The sequence below is a fragment of the Elephantulus edwardii genome, unplaced genomic scaffold, assembly GCF_000299155.1.
Source record: "Elephantulus edwardii isolate Elephantulus edwardi_28Jun2011 unplaced genomic scaffold, EleEdw1.0 scaffold00257, whole genome shotgun sequence".
In the NCBI taxonomy this organism is placed as follows: domain Eukaryota; kingdom Metazoa; phylum Chordata; class Mammalia; order Macroscelidea; family Macroscelididae; genus Elephantulus; species Elephantulus edwardii.
Genome location: NW_006400007.1, coordinates 3,625,632 through 3,645,666, shown reverse-complemented (window position 1 = coordinate 3,645,666; position 20,035 = coordinate 3,625,632). Strand labels below are relative to the sequence as shown.

Sequence of the window (20,035 nt, the reverse complement as noted above, 5' to 3'; positions counted from 1 at the left end):
TATCAATGTTCAGCTTCACAGCAACCACAAGTTACCTCTGTACAGCAAGTGGACAGACCAGGGCTATGTAAGGTAAATTTTACAGTCCATTTTACAAACCATAAAAGTTCAGTAATATCTTCCTGAAATGTCTACCATGCCTCTCCAAAAATTAGTCAATATTTGATGTGTGGATGGAGGAGGAAAACTTGTAATAATCCACATTTCCTGATACTGTGGCAATACGCTAGTAGGGTATGGGGGCAGACACAGCCCTGGACACTGGAGTACCTAGCCAAGGAACGTCCCTACAAATTAGTTAAATAAACGCACACAGCCACAACTAATTATATTTTCTATTTCAAAAACTCCCCAGATAATTAGTGAGAACTATTATAAAACGGAAAAAAAGAATTTTAAACAAAACTATTACATAGAGGGAACTCTGGTGAGCTAATGGCAAGAAGCTGTGCCGAAATCCCAAAAGCGCTGAATCCACCAGATGCTCCGCTGGAGAAGGAGAGGCAATCTCCTCCAGTGCCTGTCGGATCCCAACTCAATGGGACACAAGTTAAAAATAGTGCAACAATGAATGCATAGAAATCCACAATCTCTGTAAATGTTCACTGAATTTAAAAAAAAAATTAAAAAAAAAACAACCATACCCCTACATCAAAGATTGCAGTGCAGCTTCTTGCCACTAGGCCCAAAGATCACTACTTTTAAGAACTTAATACTGGTTATGTAAATTTCTACAAAGATCTCAAATTCTTTCCTCCAAAAACATTTAGTGGAAAAAAAGAAAAAGAAAAAAAACATCTAGTAAGAAAAAAATCCTTTCTTTAAAAAGAAAAATTTCTAGAAACTCTAAGAATAAAGTTCTATAGAACCCAGAGAATTTTGAACCATATCACTGAGTATAAACAATTAATAAAACTAAGCAGTATGTTTTCTTTTTACGGATAGTTAACACTTACAATCTTGAGAACAGCAAAATAGTCTACTTACCCCAGAGGTTTTGGTTTGTGTGTATCTAAGGAGTGCAACTGACATCTCTTGTTCTTCTTACTTTTTGGAATAGCATCTATCATGTCATTTAGTTTGGACCTAAGTAAAAATAAGTCATTGAAAAGTTTGATTAATACATATTTTTGTTAGTTATGTGCCACTGAGTTGCTTGCAACTCACAGCAACCCACACAGCTCTATCCTGAGCCAATCTTATAGTTTCTGACACACCTACCCCCATTACCCTAGTCACTGAGTAAATCCATCTCATCAAGGGTGTTCCTCTCTTGCGCTGTCCCTCCACCCTGCCAAGCATGATGTCCCTCCTTAAAACATGCCCAAAAAATCTTATTGCCTTTTACAAGTACATTTTTAATATTGTATCACCTACTTTGAAAATTACAGAAATTCTAATCACAAAAGCTTTTAACTTACTGCTTCCTGACTTCTTTTGTTCAACCATTATTTTAAAATACAGAACATTACAAATGAGGAGTTAAAATCAGAATTTTTAGGCAAAGATTGTCTATGTATTCCTACTAATGAGACTATATATCCAATCTATCAGCAAGGCCTGTAATTTTTTTTAATGTTATGTTGTAGCATATTTGGTGTGCACTGTTGCTGTGTGCCATCAAGTTGGAACTGACACACTAGAAGCTGATCCTCCAGTGGGTTTTCAGAGGCCATAGTTCACAAGGGAGGAGACTGCCCACCCATCTTCCTTAAGGCCACTGGTGGATCCAAATCATGTGCCTGCAGATTGGCAGTGCAGATCCTTACCACTAGGCCACCAGCGCTTGGTGCCTGTAACTTTTAATTATATCCTGGATCTAATAATTTCTCATCACCTCCACCCCTACTATCCTTGTCCAACCTCCCACTTATCGCTAACTTCTACTTAGAAGTTGTTGACTCCAATTCATAGCAACTCTATACACATGGGAATCTGGCCAGATCCTGCATCCTTACCACCTCCGCTGTGTCTAACTCCAATGTTGCAGTCGTGTGTCAGACAATCTCATGGAGGATACTCTTCTCTTTCAATAGCCCTCTATACTTTTCCAAGTATGATATCCTTCTCTAGCTCTCTTGCTAGCAAAATTAATCTGGTTCAGAAAGAATAAGACCAGCATCTTTGATAAATGAACCTGGATTTCCATACACACTCCACGTCAAAACACTGGCTGGGATTCAAATTAAAAATTAATATAAATATATTTAAAATAATTTGGTATTTTAGAAAATTAATTTCTGGTGGCCAGGTGGTTTGAAACAGAAGCCGAAGTAGCGGGAGTGCCGGCCTGGCCTGGCTTAGGGGAGGTGGTGGGCGGGCAAGATGGCTGAGGCTGGGCCCCAGGCACCACTGCTCCCCGGGCACGCCAAGCCTAGGACTTCTCACCACCGATTCCGTGTCACTTCTGCAAGATGCTGAGGATGGTGTGCTTGACCTCAAGCTGGCAACTGACAATCTAGCTGTGCGACAGAAGCGGCGGATTTACGGCAGTACTAATGTACTGGAAGGCATCAGGCTGATTGAGAAGAAATCCAAGAACAGCATCCAGTAGAAGGGTGTGGGACCTGGCTGCAATACACAGGAGACTGCGGATAAGCTGATGGAACTCAAAGCAGAAATCGATTGCTGCAGCCAAATGGAACAAGACCTGGACCAACACAGATGTGGGAGTGGAAGAGTATCCGAAATGTCACAGAGGACATGCAGAAGAGCTGCTTGGCCTACATGACTGATGAGGAAATCTGCTGATGCTTTGCTGATGATACCCTCTGGTCATCTGGGCCCCATCAGGCACCAGCCTTGAGGTGTCCATCCCAGAAGGCCTTAAGGGGCAGAAAAATCAGATTCATCTGAAGAGTCTGAGTGGTCCCATCGATGTGCTGCTGGTAAACAAGAAGGGTTGGAGCTCACCACCTGTGGCTGTGCCTGTTCCACCACCTGAACATCTGCTCCAGGGCCCACCTGTGTGGTCTTTCCCCCTCCAACTCGGCCTATACCTGCCCAGCCTCTGGAAGCCTCACGGCCAAGCAGTCCCCAACCATTCACTGCTGCACCAGTCTCCAGCAGCAACAAGGCCCAAGGGGTGGCTGGCCCAGTAGCTGAAAGCACAGTGAGTTTCAGTCCTGGAATGGACAGAAAGGACAATGGTAAGCTCAGCTCACTCCCTCTGGTCCCTGTTGCACTGGACACTCGGCCGCTGCAGTCTTCTGCTCTGCTGGTTGGCAGCAGCGGCAGCAACAATTCATCAGGACTCAACCCTTCTACCTCCTTTGAGCCAATCAAAGCAGACTCCACAGGTCATCTGGCCTTCACTAAATCTTGTTCTCAGAAATCTTGTAGTCCATGACAGAGTGCATGAGTTCAGAGCTGCTAGAGGAGCTGATGTTATCAGAAGTGTTTGTGTCCCCTCCATAGGCTCTCTTCACCCCCTGGGGACCATGACTACATCTACAAGCTAGTCTAGAGTGAAGGTGTCTGTGACCTCTTTGATGTGCCTGTTTTCAACCTCTGACTTGCAGGACTTGGCCCTGTATGGCTGGGACAAAGACTATTTGATCTGGGGGACCTTGCCCCACCTCAATTCTACACAGCCACAGGTTCCTGGTGTCCCCAGCCTTCCCACACTAGAGTTCCAGCCAGAGTCCCAACCCTGCCTCCTATGTATACTAGAGGGAGCAGGGCAGGCAGCTCAGCCCCACCTCCCGGAACCAAATGATTCTCCTTTCCTGGAGCTCGCTCCCACCTTGTGCTCTCCTCACCCGCTGCTGCCACCTAGTGTCAAAGAACCCAAGACCCACCCACTGCCACAGTCCCACGTCCCTGCTGCCAGTCTGCACCTCCAAAGAGGGAAGGGAAGGTGGCACTGGGGGCCTTTGCTGCTGCCTGCTCCTGACCCTCCAGCTCCTCTGGATCTCTGGCGTGCCCCCCCCACCCCGCCCAGGCCTGAGAACCTGTAGGTGATGAGGGGTGCTATCCAGAAGGAACAGAGGTCTAGAAAGTAATCTAGGTGGGCCATCCTATTCATTTCCCCTCAAGTTAGAGCCATTTGCAGAGATTTAGAAAAAATTAAGGTAATGAATGGATTCCTATATAAAAATTATTTTTATACTTTTTTGCAGCAAAAGTAAATTGTATTATTTATACAGTGTCCAAGTTAAAAAAGACCATGACTAAGGCTAAAGAAAAATTTTAATTTCTATTTACGTTCTCTTTTTTCCCTCTGTTTTTTGTTTAATGCCTAAGGTGGTTTTTCTTTCCACCTCTATTTTTATTGGTAGGCATATAATTATTAATATACATTGCGTTTCATTCATGTACATAGTGGGGGTTTTGTGTGTTTGTTTCACACTTTCCCTCTGATCCCTTCCCTTCCCTTCCCCCTTGGACTCTCATACATGTTTTTCTAGTTATCCTATTTTTACAGTAAAGGTCTTAAGAGAATCTACATTCCTCCATCTGAAAGTCTGACAAGTTAATAAGGTTAGCTGTTTTCTTATTAAAGTGAATCAATTTCATCTAGTAATTATTATATGCATAGGAAATAGTTCTGTTTGTCTCCTGTAGTACATACTCCTAGGTTATGCGTAGCTCACTTATAAACAAATCCTACTTGCCTTTCAACCTCCACCTCCTTTTCTAAGTTGCGATATGAATGAAAGTATACAAAACATATTGGTCTTTCAATCACTGATATACATTTGATTTAATAACATTAATTACAATAGTCATAATGTCTAATCATCTATTTATTCTAAATTGCCTTTCCTGTCACCCATTTTAATAAGTATTACTTTTTATGTTTTTTTAAAAAAAATTCCCTTCTCACTTTACTCCCCACTGCAACCACTGAAAAATGGTTGTGTATAAACATTTCCTTAGCTTTTTATAATAGTGATTTTACACAATATTTGACCTTTTGTTACTGACTTATGCTCAACATAATGATCCTTACTATTTGTGCATTTTATACAGTGTTTCACAGATTCTTCATGGTTTTTTAATGCTGCAAAGTAATCCATTGTGTGAACATTACAAAATAAGAAAAAATAACTCACCGAAGATGACATTCAATGCCAATAAACACCATGAAGAAAAGCTCAAGGTCACATATTTTGGGCATGTTGTTAGAAGGACAGTCTTTGGAAAAGGACATCATGCTTGGAAGAGTGGAGGGTCAGTGTAAGAGAAGATGACTTTTTTTATAGTGGCTGTAATAATGGGTTCAAGTGTGCTGAAGATGGCACAGGATAAGGCAGGGTTCAGATTTGTTGTTTAGAGGGTTGCTATGAGTTGCAGTTGATTTGACAGCACATAAAAAGAGCAATCTGTGTATGTAATTTTCTATACCTTCACACTGGTCAGATGGCAGAAAAAGCGGAGGGCATAAAACTGTAGCTTTTCTCAGAAAGAATGCTTTTGTACAAACTGGCCATCCTTTCAAAACACGGGGAATCATTTTCACAAAAAGCTTGCATAGTCTGACTCCAAGATATCTACAGACTTAACTGGTGCATGACTTTAAGATTACTTATTTTCCTTAACTTCTATATATAAACTCAGTAGTCAAAATTGACCAACTGGAGTTATTCTTCAATAAAACTTTTAAGAGGGTAAGATTTTGTTCTTTGAAAAGGCAGACTCCTCTCACAATAGCCTTCCAAAGTTCCCCATCTCAGAGTAAAAATCAAATACCACAGGGTGACCTACAAGACACTATGAGCAGGAGACCTCTGGTGGCCTAGTGGCAAGAAGCTGCACTGCAATCCCGGAGGTGCATGGTTCAAATCCACCAGATGCTCTGCCGGGAAAAGGAGGGACAATCTCCTCCTGTACCAGTCAGATCCAATTTGACAGTACACACACACACAAATAAAATAATAATAAAAACAAAAAAAGACACTATGAGCATATTTTATTACCCTTCTGATTTAATCTTTTTGGATTCCAACTAAACATGCAAACCTGATCTGAAGTCCTCAGCTCTACCAGCTGCACTATAAAAGGGTGCAATGAAGAGGAATGTGGCATCAGGATTGGAGGAAGACTCTTCAACATCCTTCGTTATGCAGATGATACAACCTTGTGTGAGGACTTGAAAGCCTGATACAAAAGATCAAAGACTAAAGCCTTCAATATGGATTAACACCAAGACGACAAAAATCTTTACCACCATGCTGACAGGCAGTATCATGATAGATAATAATAAAAATTGAGGCTGTTTATTATTTCACCTCACTTAGATCTATAATCAACACCCTTAGTACCAGCAGTCAAGAAATGAAAACATATTCCATTGGGAAATCTGCTGTCAGGGACTCTCCAATGTACTTAAAAGCAACAGTAGTGTCAGTCTGGAGACGAAGCTGCACCTGACTCAGGCCATGGTCTTTACAATCACTTACTGTGCACCTGAGAGCTTGACAATGAATAAGAATGACAAAAGATTTGATGCCTTCGAGCTGTGATGGTAGAGTACTGAATACTTCAGGACTGCCAAAAGAACAAACAGATTGTATGCTGGAGAAAGTTAGTCAAAGTGCTACAAAAAGGCAAGGATGGCAAAGCTCTGTCTCACATACTTTGAACATGTTGTTAGGAAATAATCATGATGCTTGGAAAGGTGGTCAGTGAAAGAGAAGATGCCTCTCAAAGCGATGGACTATTATAGTGACTGCAGCAATGGGCTCAAGCATGTCAGAGATAATGCAGACAGAACAGGATAGGACATGGTTCAGATCTGCTGTTCCCAGCGGCACTATGAGTTGTACTCCTAACAACAAACATATAAAGAACTCTCCAGCATCTGAACTTTTAAATTTGCTGTTCCCTATCTTCCTTCAAATAGCTACAGATGACCCTTTGAACTACATGGGTCTACTCATGTGAAGGTACAAAACTGTCCAGTGATGATTAGAATAACACAGCATTTTAAGCACAGCTGCAACATGAAAGAATAAAAAAATTCTAGTATAAGCAAAGAGAGCTCTGGTGGCCTAGAGGTATGGAGTTGTGCTATCAATCCAAAAGCATGTGGTCTGAAACCACCATCTGTTCCACAGAAGAAGATGGGAAATCTCTCCTTGTGCAATTTACAGCCTCTGAAAACTTGCTGGAGGTCAGCTGTGAGTCAGTTCCGACTTGACAGCAATGAACAAGTGGATGCATACAGCTCAAACTCATGTTAAGGATCAATTGTAAATTACACATACACAGATTTTTCTTTTGTACTGTAACTCTCAGCTTCTAGCCCTGTTGTTCAAGGGCAACAGTACATGATTTGCTCACACACTTGATATTCAAGTCTGTGCTCAAGGATATACCACTTGACCGTCAGAATTAACCACCAACTCAAGGGGAGAAAGATGGGCAATCTTTTCCCATGTAATTTATAGTCTCAAATTCAATGGAGGGCCAGCTATGGCTTGGTTCTGATTTGACAGCAGTAAGTGTGAGTGATGTTTCTTGAGAGGCCTTCTATTCACCCATTCTCTATTCCCCTTACTCTATTTTTTCTTTGTAACTTATCATACTTGATATATTCGCTTACTGTCTATTTCTCCCACATGAGAAGAGAAACTTCAAATTCACTAGTTCAGATTAAGTTTCAAGAAAATTGTTAAATTGAACTCAATCTTTCCTTTGACCAAATTTAGGAAAAAATCTGCCAAGATAATTTAAAATTTAACAAACCTACTTTCTCCTAATCAATTATACTTACCCATGGACATAAAATAATGTATACAGCTTCTTTGCATCAGCCATGCAGCTTCGTGTTACAGATAGGACTCCCTTGGGCCCTACTGTCAGAGGTTCAAGAGCAGGATTTCCAGATTCTACTAGCTGGGAAAAGAGGCGCTCTACACTGCGACGACAACCCACACACGGGACAAGCTGAGAAAGTGCACTCAAGACTTCACGTGATGTAACCACCATAGCAATATTGAGATCTGGTTGCTTAAGCATACTATGACGCTGAAAGAAAGGAAATACAAAGATGAAAATGAGTTCTTAAAAGATATGAAATTGTTCTACTACTATTTTTTTTTGTTGCAATACATTTTATCTGGGTAAGGCTTGTTATCTTTATGTATAGAAAGAGACAATGCTGCGTTTTCATGTTTTCGCCCCTAACTTTTAACTACAGTTAACTCCAGGAATCAAGTTAGGATGATCATATAAAATAGCAACTCTCAACCTAGATGTGCTATGGATCAGCTGAAGAGAATAAAACCTATGTCACCAGTGTAAAAGACTGCAGTAAGAGACATGCTGGTGCATATGAATGTTATCTGACTGCTATGACAAAACAGAAAGTGAGCGAGAACAACAACTATAAAGGGAAAAATGCTAGCAACTCCTACCTGGATGGAGTTATAGTTACACCATATTTACTATTTCCAGATTTAACAGAAACAGATGGGAAAGGAAGATCATTTCCAAGAATTTCTTTGTCTTAATTATCTAGTACTATTATAATAGAAATACCACAAGTGGATGACTCTAACAAACAAGAATGGTACCGTCTCAGAGTTTTGGAGGCTAGCAAAGCACTGGCTCTAGCGGAAGGCTTTCTGTCATCTCTCGAGGAAGGGCCTTGTCTCCTTTTAACATCTTTGCAGTTGGCATTACTTGGAGATATTAATGTGTATTGGCATCAATCTTTACATCTACGGGGTCTCAGCACTGAGACTCAGGCTCAAAGCATGATGTCCACTCCTAGCTTTACTTTCTTGGTTGTAGTCAAATATTCTCTCTCTCTGTTTCCTTATTTCTCTTTCCTTGCAGCTGTTTTTAGAAGGTGATGCCACCACAGATTCTATACTTAACCCTACATGTCCTTCTTTAGGGCCTGGTCCCTTTTGTTAATACATCCAAAGAATGTCAGAGGAAGTTTCACCATCCTCAGGTACAAGAAGTATACTGGCTGTACTTCTTCCAAGACCAATTTGTTCATTCCAATTTGTATAGTCAGTATTTTCAACAATACTAATACTTCACTTTTCATCAGTTCTATTGTCCAGATTTGGGTGTATATGAGGTAAATAAAAATACTATGGGTTAGGCTAGGTAAGGGAGAGCTGGTGGCAGTTAGCAGTGTACTGCACTGCTAGAGATGGGCAAATTCAGAAACCCAGTGGAGGGTCAGCTATGAGTCAGTTCTGAGTCAACAGCAATGAGTGAGTGTGGGTCAGGTACTTTAACAAAGGTGGCCTGTGGCTATAATCCCATTTGGGACTAGATTTACTTTGCTATTTATCAAGACAGTATTAGTGTAGGGTGTGTTTTGAGTCAATCTCTAAAACCATAAAAGGAACAGATTAAGGAATGAGAGAGAAAGAGACACACACACACACAGAGAGACAGAGAGACAGACAGAGACCCCACTCCCACCCCACTGGAAGAGATCCCAAAGCCTGGGGGTTAGGGGCACTAAGCACTCACTGATCATGCCTGTGGGAATATCATGGACCACATATTTGAAAATGTTCCCAGCCAGTCTCCTGGCCATGTACACAAGTAATATTGGCCCACTCTCACAATATCTGAAATTCCATCAAAACTTGGAGAATTCAAAGTAGAGGCCTTTGGAATAAAAGAGAGATAACACAAACCTCAAATTTCTGAGCAGTAGAAACCTAAAATACAACTATGCCCAGAATTTTGTTAACAGTGTTATTAACCTTAACATTTTTTAAAAAATTAAATTCAAGAGGAGGTTCCAAAAATGAACTTAATCACTAAAAATTAATTATGGGTTTTGCAAGGTGTTTTGGGAACTATAGAAGTTTCTATCATCAGTTTCTTGAATGTGGTTTAGACAATGTTTAGTTCTGACTATCATGTAAGATATAGTACTTGCAAGGTCTGTAGCCATTATAGTACTGGTTTCTTTCTCTGAAGAAACCTTGACTAGAATGGTGAACGGAATATAACTGTAATAATAATAGGGGAGCTCTGGTGGCCTACTGGCAAGAAGCTACACTGCAATCCCGAAGGCATATGGTTTGAGGCCACGAGCTGCTCCATGGGGAAAGGATGGGCAATCTCCTCCTATGCGATTAACTGCCTCTGAAAACCCACCAGAGGGTCAGCATTGGGTTGGTTCCAACTTGACGGTACACAACAACAACCACAACCACATAAAAATGTACTGACAAAGAAGGAAAAAAATCCCCTCAAACAACTTAGTGAAATAACTCAGTCACAAAAGGACAAATATTGTGTAAGATCGCTACACTGGCAAAAGGAGGGTAACTGAGGAGTAGAGGGAGAGAAGGGAAATGTAATGGGTAGACAAAGAATACTACAAGGACCAAGACAAGGGACTATCAATTTGGAAAGAATTGAGACAAAAACAATATGGTTACTGCAATGAACAAACAGGGAAAAGGTATAGATGTATGTGTGTGTGCCGGTGTCTGTATGAAACAAAAACTGTTTAAAAGGGAAAAGGAAAAACAAAGAGTGCAAGAATAAAGAACTCACTAGGACAGTAGAGATTACTGAGGGGATGAGAGGTGAAGAAATAGATAAGGAATAATGGGGACTTGAAGAAACAGGAAAAGTAACAGATCAATAGTAATTACACAAAACAAATTGTACACAAATGATTGTGTAAAACAAAATACACGTGAATGAAACAATGTATACAAATACTACCCAACCTGTGGTCTGTCTGCTATAAAAGCTTTAGATAACTAAAACATCCTATCTATTTTACGAAGAAAAAGGTAAAGCCGATCTGGTAAGACTAAGACATAAAATGTTAACCTACTAGCCCAAAACTTTCACATGGCAAGTACATACGTATCAGATACTTTATTCATTGTAGTATTTTGGGTAAATCTTAAAACTCAGCAAAATAAAATTACCACAACTAGAATGTTCAATTAATTCTTTAATACACACAAATCCCATTTAAAATACTGAATGAAAAACTATTACCTGAATGAACTGCTTTAGTTGTGTACCATTATTCTGATGTCCATCAAGATTTAATACATTATCAGGAAATTCCATCACCATCTTAAAATGCAAAAGATAGAAAGTCAATTATGTTATCCCTCTTTAAACATGAGACATCCACAAATTCACAGGGCCAAAAAGTAAGCCCAGGGAGCTCTGGTGGCCTAGTGGCAAGGACCTGCAACTACAATCCCAGAGGCGCACGGTTCGAATCCACCAGGTGTCCAGGTGCTCTGCCGGGGAAGGAGGGACAATTTCCTCCTGTACCAGTCAGATCTGATTTGACGGTACACTCACACAAAAATAATAATTTTTTTTTTTAAAGTAAGCCCAAACTCAAGGAAATTTCAATTCAAATCCAAAGTCTACCAATTAAAATCTACGCTAATAACGCGGGGCAAATTAAGTTTATTTGTCTGATATTCAGTTTCCTCATTAGTAAAATGGAGTTCTTAGATCTATTCTCAGACTCATTTTAAGGATCAAATAATCTTTTTATTTATAACAATTTTTAATGTGTTACAGTGCCAAAAATTAGCATTTAGTGCATTAAATAAATGTAACCTTTTTAGTTATTCCTCTATGGACATGGCAGTTTTTATTTATTCTAATTATGAACAAAAACAACACATTGAGATATGTGCTCAACTAAAAAAATTTGGTATTAAATGGAGAAAGACATGAAACTTAAGGATGTTTCAGGATGTCAGAAAATTTAAATTAATAATAATTAGCACACTTCACAGACTTCTCACACCACAAATTTTATATGCCTGTATAGTAATAAGGGGGGGAGGGGTGGACCCAAGAATGGCCTTTAAATTAATGAAATGCAGTATCACAACTATATCTCACTTCAAAACTACCAAACTAGGAACTATTTTCAAACTATAAGGGCAACAAATGCCCAAAGACTTATTCTCAGAACAGTAGGGTGGGAGAAACTCACCAAAACTACTGCCACTGAGTTGATCCTGACTCACAGCAACTCTATGAACACAGAACTACAACACAAGGTTTTGTTGTGTTGTCATGTACCTTTCAGAACTGGCTCATAGCTGACCCTCTGGCAGGTCTGCAGTGGCTTTAAACTGCACAGGAGACTGCTCACACAGCTGATGGATTCAAATTATGCATGTCTGCACAATTCCTTACCACTATGCCACCATAGTGCCCTACAATTAGCAGGTCCAAAGTTTAATTCAAAACAAAAACAAACAAATAAGAAGCCTCAGAAGTTTAATACAGCAAACTCTTACATCTTTCAAGGAGATCTTTCACATCTTTCGAACTGGTGAGTTTGAATCTCACCTTTTGTTAAACAATTAAATGCTATAATCTCATGAATAAAAAGGTAACTTGATTTTTAAAATGGAAAAAAAGAAGCCTCAGAAGACAGTAATAAAATAATTACAACAATAAAAGGATCATCTGTATAATTAATCAACCAATTGTAAATAATGCTATAAAACAAAACTGTGAATGGCTCGTAAAAAATCACTTTCCAGGGGAGCTCTCCTGGCCTAGTGGCAAGGAGCTGCAACTACAATCCCCGAGGCACATGGTTCGAATCCACCAGATGCTCTGCCGGGGAAGGAGGGGCAATCTCCTCCTGTACCAGTCAGATCTGATTTGACGGTACACACACACAAAAATAATAAAATAAATTTAAAAAAAAACCAAACCTATAAAAAAATCACGTTCCCTTAACATTTTTTAAAATAGTAGATTATTGTTTGATGAATATATAACTAGAATAAAGTAAATCAGACAATATTAAGTATATCATTTACTCACTGTCTAGTTTAAAAAATCTTTTAATGGATTGCTTTCAAAATAATATCCAACTTTAGTGGTTTGCTTTTTAAAAAAAAACAACACAGCAATGAATGAATGGAAATCCAAAATATCTGTAAATGTTCATTAAAATTATTAAAAAAAGGGAAAAAACCCAACTTCATCCAGTTGAAAATAACCATATTTAACGTTCATTCTTTCCTTAAAATACCACAAAGAGCATTTTAAATGAGTAACATTCCTTCTTTCCCAACAAGCTTATTCTACAATAAATTTAAAAAGATACATTAACAAGTAAATCAAGTATAAATGCTATTTGAAAAGGGAGAAAATCGGATACATAAAGATACAAATGGATACTAAAGATACTGATCTATGCACACACTGACTTTGTAACCAAGAGGACTTCATCATACTTCACAAAACAAAAAACTGCTTGTACAATGGAACCCAGATTTTTTAACAGGCATACTTTACCTTACAGAAAAAGAATATGCCTAACTTATTACAGCTGGATTAGTAACTTGTTTTCTTTAGTCTTATCCTTCCTAAACTAGGGAAGCACTGGTGGCTTAGTGGTAAAAAACTGCACTGCCAACACAAACGTATGTTGTTTGAATCCATCAGCTGCCTCAGGGAGAAAGCCGGGCAATATCTTCCTATGTGATTAACTGCCTCTGAAAACCTGGAGAGTCATCTAGGGGACAGTTTCAACTTGACAGTACACCTCAATACCACCACCACCACCACCTCAGCGAATCAAAAAGTTAGCTGTTCAAACTCACCTAAATTAAAGGCTTCAAGAGGTATAAGAACTGGCTATATGCTTTCATAAAGCTCAGAGCTTTAGAAAATCTCTACTGTCCTACAGAATCACTATGCATTGGAATTAACTTGATGGCAGTGAGTATGAGTCAAAATGTTTCTTTCCTACAACCAATGTGAATTAAAATGTTGACAAAGAATACTGAATATACACTAGATTGCCAGAAGAATGAACAAAATCTATCTTGACAAAAAGTATCGGAGGCAGAAGTCCCTAAGAAGAAGAGGAATACCCTCAACAATGGACTCAAACATAGCCATAATTGTAAGGATGGTGCAGGACCCAGCAGCATCTTGTGTTAGTAAAAGACTAAGTGTTGCTATGTGTCAGCACTTAACAGCAGTAGTAACAGCGGGAAAAATTAGTGCCCTGCTTCCAATTCTATACCATTTTTTAAGGGTAAAACAGTAAAGCTAGATTTATTAGAAAGTTACATCTATTAGAAAGAAATAGACATTTCTCTCTCAAAGGAAATATGGAGGGGAGGTTAATTTCTGCATTATCTTAATCACAGTCTCAACAGCTTTTACAGTTTTAAAAGTTTCTTCTTCGAAACATACAGACTATTTCCAAATCTCACATGTCAGGGATCAACCAAAAAATTTTCAGGCTAATAATCCCAGTTTCTTTGCTTCTAGCTTTCCTTCTTATAAGAGGTAATAATAAAAGCATCTTCAAAGGGTAGTAATAGAAACACTAATGTAATGTGATATATATTAGACACTGCTCTAAACAATCATACATTAACGGTGTCAGCTGTATAAGGTAAAACTGAAAGTACTAGGCTAATACTGTAACTACATGATTTTGGAAAGTGAATGAAATACAGGACTAAAATAGCTAATGATCTACACAAACCTTTTTATTTTATTTACTATATTAAAATTAAAAGCAAAAACGATTAGTGATCAAAAAACTGACAAAGGGCTAGTCAGTAGTGTAATTTACTCATATTCTGGTTTTTTTTTTAATCACCAGTAGGTTTAAGAGACAAAAATTTAACTGTCAAGCCATAAAATAGTGTAAGACAAACTTTTAATAAATCAATAGAACATTGCAAGTACTTCAAATTTAGGATTTAAGTAATCAGCACTACATGGCATTTCATTTGCTTGATACAATGAATGTATTTCACCATAAAAACCTGTTAACAGTGTAAAAATACATATTAAGCCCTATACTATTTTAAGGGAGGTGGTAAAGAGCTGTGCTGCCAATCCAAAGACATGCAGTTTGAATTAACCATGTGCTCCATGGAAGAAATATGGGCAATCTCCTCCATATGATTTACTCACTCTGAAAACCCTCTCTAAGAGTCAGCCATGAGTTGGTCCGATTCATGGTACATGTAACAATACTATTTTAAGATCAAAGGTATCCATTTAAGAAACAAACAATATTGCCATTGCTGTCAGTAGGTTTGGATTCTCTGTGACTGGCTGGATGCACAACAGATCCTGAACCATCCTCATTATCTGTTGTATTTAAATCCACTATTGCAGATACTTTGTCAGATTTGTGGAAGTCTTCCTCCTTTTCATTCTCTACCAAGTGTAAGAAGTGTTGGTGTCATAGTGCATAATGTATGGGCTGCTAATCATACTGGTTGTTAAAAAATACAACAGCAGTTCAAATCTACCAGCTGTTCTGTAGAAGAAAAGTAGAATCTCCTCTAATAAAGATGTGCAGCCTCAGACACTTGATTGAATGTTTCTATGAGTCAGAATTAACTCACAGGCAAAATGGGTCTGGTTTTGGTTTATCAAGTATGATATTTCCAGGGACCTGACCCCTCCTAATAACATATCCAAAGACCCTGAGATCAAATCTCACCATCTTCATTTCTAAGATGCATTTTGGCTGTATTTTCCCCCAAGACTGTCCTTAGTTAAGCAAAATCATCTTTACAAGCTTGTTCATAAAGTAAATTAGAATTTCTATGTAGAAGTAAATTATTTTTATTCTGATTCATTCAATTTTACTATTCTAATCAGATGTCAAAGAACACATCTAACATATGAAGACCTACAAACTGACCTTACAAAGTGGTCCAATTTTTATGGATAATACTTCATTTCCAAAAGTTTTTAAAAATCAATATAGGAAAGAAGGGGAGGAAAAGTAGGTATAGAATAGAGCTTTTTAAAAACCACAACAAAAAAAAAAAACTCATTTCAAATCATTCTATTTTCATCTAGGTCTACAAAGGCAAAGATCTGTTCTATTACACTTGTTTGGGCTTCACTGGCCCAGATAAACACTGTTGGTTTCTTTTTTCTCTTGTCCTATTCTATACCAGTCTAATTACAAATACTATATACTCTCATTAAATAGCTACATTAAAAAAATAAATAAATATAATAAGTTGTCTTCCAAATACATAAACCAATTAACTTTCTTCCTTGTTGTTTTCTTACAAATCACAATATGATTAATATTTTAAAAAATTACAATATGAAAAAGGAAACTAAGAGATGATAGCGAAAAAAACAGCACTATTTCCCCTCTTTAAATTTACTTCCTTAAGGTAATTTTAGGCTACCTATAGGAAGCCAGATGCAACATTATAGAGGAAATCATTTGTGTTCAGCTTCATGAAGATGTTGCCTTTCCACAGGCTAGCCAAAAATAGAACTAGTCATTGTGCTGCAATTACTGCTTTATGAAGTTTATTAAGTCCAGTATCCACTTTCACTCTTAAGTATCTGTCCTGGTTTCTCATAACCACAAATAATCTGTTTTTACACAGTCTCACAAGTTCTAACCAACTATATCAGATTTTTATTTCAAAATAATTTTCACTTGTTTTATTAATTTATTTCTTAATCATCACAATTCTTCTGTAACGTTTATCAACACTGATAAATTCAAGCACATCAAGGTTGAAGGAGAGAATGTTAATATAAAACATAATTCTCAAGTAGGTATGCTCCTATTATTATTTTTTTAAAGTCCTAGTCAAAATTCATCAGCCTTTCTAATCTATTCAGACTGATGTGAAGTAGGATGATAAAGCAAATTCTAGAAGTACTGTAGCAATTTCACAAACTGGATCAAACCTAATACTTCTGTTTAAAAAACTAACTCAACTTTCAAAAAAAGAGGGTAGTAGAAGATGCAAAGGTTTACGTAACACTTACATTCTTATACATCTAATAAGACAAAAATTATTAAACAATGGTATCGAGTATCATATGAAAGAATAATATATAACCATTAACAAAGTTTAATGACAAGAGAAAATGTTCTCAATAGTACATGTAGTTTAAAAACCAAAAAATCCAGGCTATAAGCTGGTATGGAAGATAATATACTTCATGAGACCAAATGAGTATCACTGACACTAAATGCTGCTATCGTCTCAGTTATCTGTGAAAAGAAGAATAATTTGCTTTGCAGTTAACGAGATTTCTTTTATCATTCTATCAATTCTTTTTAAAAAACACTTTTTTGGTCACATAATTTCCTTAAATATCCCATCAGCTTACTCTTTGGGGCTTTTCTCAAACATACCTTATATTAGCACTATGTGCTCAAGTCCAGTATGCTACCATGAGTCTCTTAAATTGGATGTAACATAATACATAAAGCAGAAGATTCTTAATTTTACAGATTCAGCCTTTTAAATCTTATTTTAAATATCCAAGTTAAAATCATTCCAGAGGTTTCTGCTCCTATAACTAAATAACCATTTCAAACTGACTATAAACATTTTACCTAGGCTGTAAAACCTAGCTACCAAGAAAATTCCAAGACTTCTTGGAATAAACGACTACTTATTTTCTCTCAAGATGACACACTGTATCCTCAGTCCTTTACCTATGGACTCTTGGAACAAAGATCAAGTCAAATGTTAACTGCTGACACACACCAAACTATCAATGGACAAGTGCAGAGCAGAAAGTGGCATCCTCTTTTACAGATCTCTTCCCTTCTTGCTCCTTCCTCCCCAACAAGTGTTTAGCTTTACACTAAGCAGTACTAAGTAAAATGGTCTTGAAACAAACCTCTTTCCCTTACCCCGGTGTACTCCTGACCAGATTTTTCACAAACCAGCATTCAATGACTATAGAAGTTCCAAAACAAATAAAATGTCCCATTCATTATCTAATTATAAAAATCAAGTAAAAAAATGGGTTGGGGGAAATACATCTTTTCCTAAATGAAATATTATTTAAAAAATATTTAAAAGTAAGTTCAAATTTTATCTGCTTTGATCACAAGACCATATTATAAATCAAAACCAGAATTCAATCACCAGGTGCAGTTCAATCTAAACTTGTTGAGAAAAGTACACTATTAAACCACAATGCAGGGTTACATTTTTCCCCAATGGAAATTTTTTTAAATTAACATCATTATAGATAGAACAGACCAGAAGAGCATGCACATAATTTCTAATGAAGCATCAACAGAAATTCCACTTTCTTTATATCAGAACAAACTACCTTTTCTCCAAGAGGAAAAAAGTACACTAGGTAATTACAGATGTTTCACTTAAAAAGTTTTAACAAATTAAGGCATTCATTACCTCTTCTAATCCAGCTCCAAGTTTTATAATGAAGTCTTAATTAAGACTGTCAAACAGAAGAGCAAAAAGTGACAACTCTATGATGACTTGCATTTTATTTGAAAATACTTTCGTAGATATTTGCAAAACAATAGAAGTCTTTGAATGGCATAAAATCAAAGATAAAATGGAAACTTGTCTACAACTTATCAAAACAGGCAAATGTATCCTTCAAAGCTCAAAATGTATACTTCATCTTCAAAATAAAGATTACAAAATATATTCAGAAAAAAGTTCTTTAATTTTCTAAGACACAGTAACAAGTAACTGTACCCTTTATTTCCTGTTCAAATTTCTGCCATTTCCTTTAAAAGGAAATAGTACAGCCATACAGGGCAGAGGGTCCATAATGCTGTATAAATCACAAACTCTAAAAAGGAAAACTACCTAGAATTAGGTCTCTGACAGAAGTTAAGCAATCAGCTCTTTTTACAGTTCTCCTACACATTTAATAATCTGGCATTCTTTACAAAAAAGGGAGGGAAGGGCTACCTGTAAACGAAAGAACAATACCAAAAAAGCCCATTTTGAAGAGTCATGCCCCGGCAGTACATTCATTTCAAACAGTTTTCAGGTACTTGCCAATAGAGGAATATTCACAACGAAATCAAATCCTTTCTGTGGAAGCTGCACTCTTTAAGGGCATGTCACGTTGCCTTCGGCAATTATGCCTAAGGAGTGAGGGAGCGCTAGAATACTAAAAGGAAAACATGTACGTCTAGCAAAGCTGCTGCGACATTTCCAGATAGCGAAGCTTCCCTGGGGGGAGGTGGTTTTTATAAAGGTTAGGCCTTAAGGGCCAGAAATTCTTCAGCTTCTCTTCAAGGAGAGTGCCAGGGCAAAAGGAACGTCTCCAGGACGGAGAGGGGATAGGGAAAAGGTGGGGAGAGAAGGGAAAACCTGGGGGAGATGGGCTCGAAGTGCGTACAGGACTACGGGCTTGGGGCCTGCACAGATTCCCGAGTAACCCACTGCAAAGGCGAGTTTGTGGGGCCTGCGGGAGAGAAGGCCTCGCCTAGGAGTTGCAACACTCTTTCCCCAGTGCGCAGCGCTCGGCCTGGGGGAGGGGGAGGAGGGAAACAGCTGCCAGGGGAGCCAGCCCGGCCCGCTCACCGTAAGCGTGTCGTCTATGAAGAGGGGAATCTGCCTCCTCTCAAAGGGGAACTCCTCCTCCCCGTCCCTGCACACTGCCACCAGTCGCGCCATCGTCGCCGACGCTGCCGTTGCCGCCGTCACCACCTCCTCCCAGCTGCTGCTACCGCCGCCGCTGCTGCTCCGGCCGCTGCTGCCGCCTCCTCCTAGCTCCAGCCTGCAACAGCCAAACCCCGCGAGCGTAAGCACCGGCCGCCGCGCAGCACATTCGCCACAGGAGGGAGGGAGCGGAGCAGGAGCGGACGAAAGAACCGGGTGGCGTTTCCCATCACCCGATTCCACACGCGCTCAGCCAATTAGCGCTGAGCAACGCCGGGACCCGCCCCCTCGCGCCGCTCCCCTCCCCACCCCCCGTGCCGGCCTCCAGTCTGGGTCCAAAGGAGGCGGAAGGGACCCCGCTTGCCAAAGGGTTATCCCAGCCTGTCACCGGAGTCCGAGCCCAAGATCCCACCCCGGCTTCAGCACTACAGCCCGCCCCCTGCTGCCTGCCTCTGAGCGCACTCAAGACCACCTCTTCCTTATTCTCAGAGCACCCCGCCCAATCAGCCCCTCTAGCTGCAGTTATCCAGCGCGACCCCGCCCCTGGGAGGGGTCGACCCCACCTCGGCTGTGCGAAGGCCTAGGGGGGCCTCGGACCTTTTTCTCACCCTTCTCAGAGGAGGCCTCTGGGTTCTGACCTTCACCGTTTCGTGAACTCCTCCCGAACCTCCACCTCTGCTCCC

At 39.1% G+C, this 20,035-nt stretch overlaps 1 protein-coding gene and 1 pseudogene across 1 annotated transcript in view; one reads left to right on the top strand and one right to left on the bottom strand.

Annotated features, from left to right (window-relative positions):
- GGNBP2 (gametogenetin binding protein 2) overlaps positions 1-20,035 on the bottom strand; it is a 48,003-nt gene extending 27,968 nt beyond the window's left edge. Inside the window, exons 1-5 of the mRNA XM_006899461.1 lie at positions 19,961-20,035; positions 19,275-19,470; positions 10,948-11,028; positions 7,721-7,974; positions 988-1,086 (exon numbers count right to left, since the gene is read on the bottom strand). Of these exons, the coding sequence (XP_006899523.1) occupies positions 988-1,086; positions 7,721-7,974; positions 10,948-11,028; positions 19,275-19,367 (527 nt within the window). The 5' untranslated portion in view covers positions 19,368-19,470; positions 19,961-20,035. The remainder of the gene's footprint in view (positions 1-987; positions 1,087-7,720; positions 7,975-10,947; positions 11,029-19,274; positions 19,471-19,960) is intronic.
- LOC102866298 lies at positions 2,326-3,514 on the top strand (annotated as a pseudogene).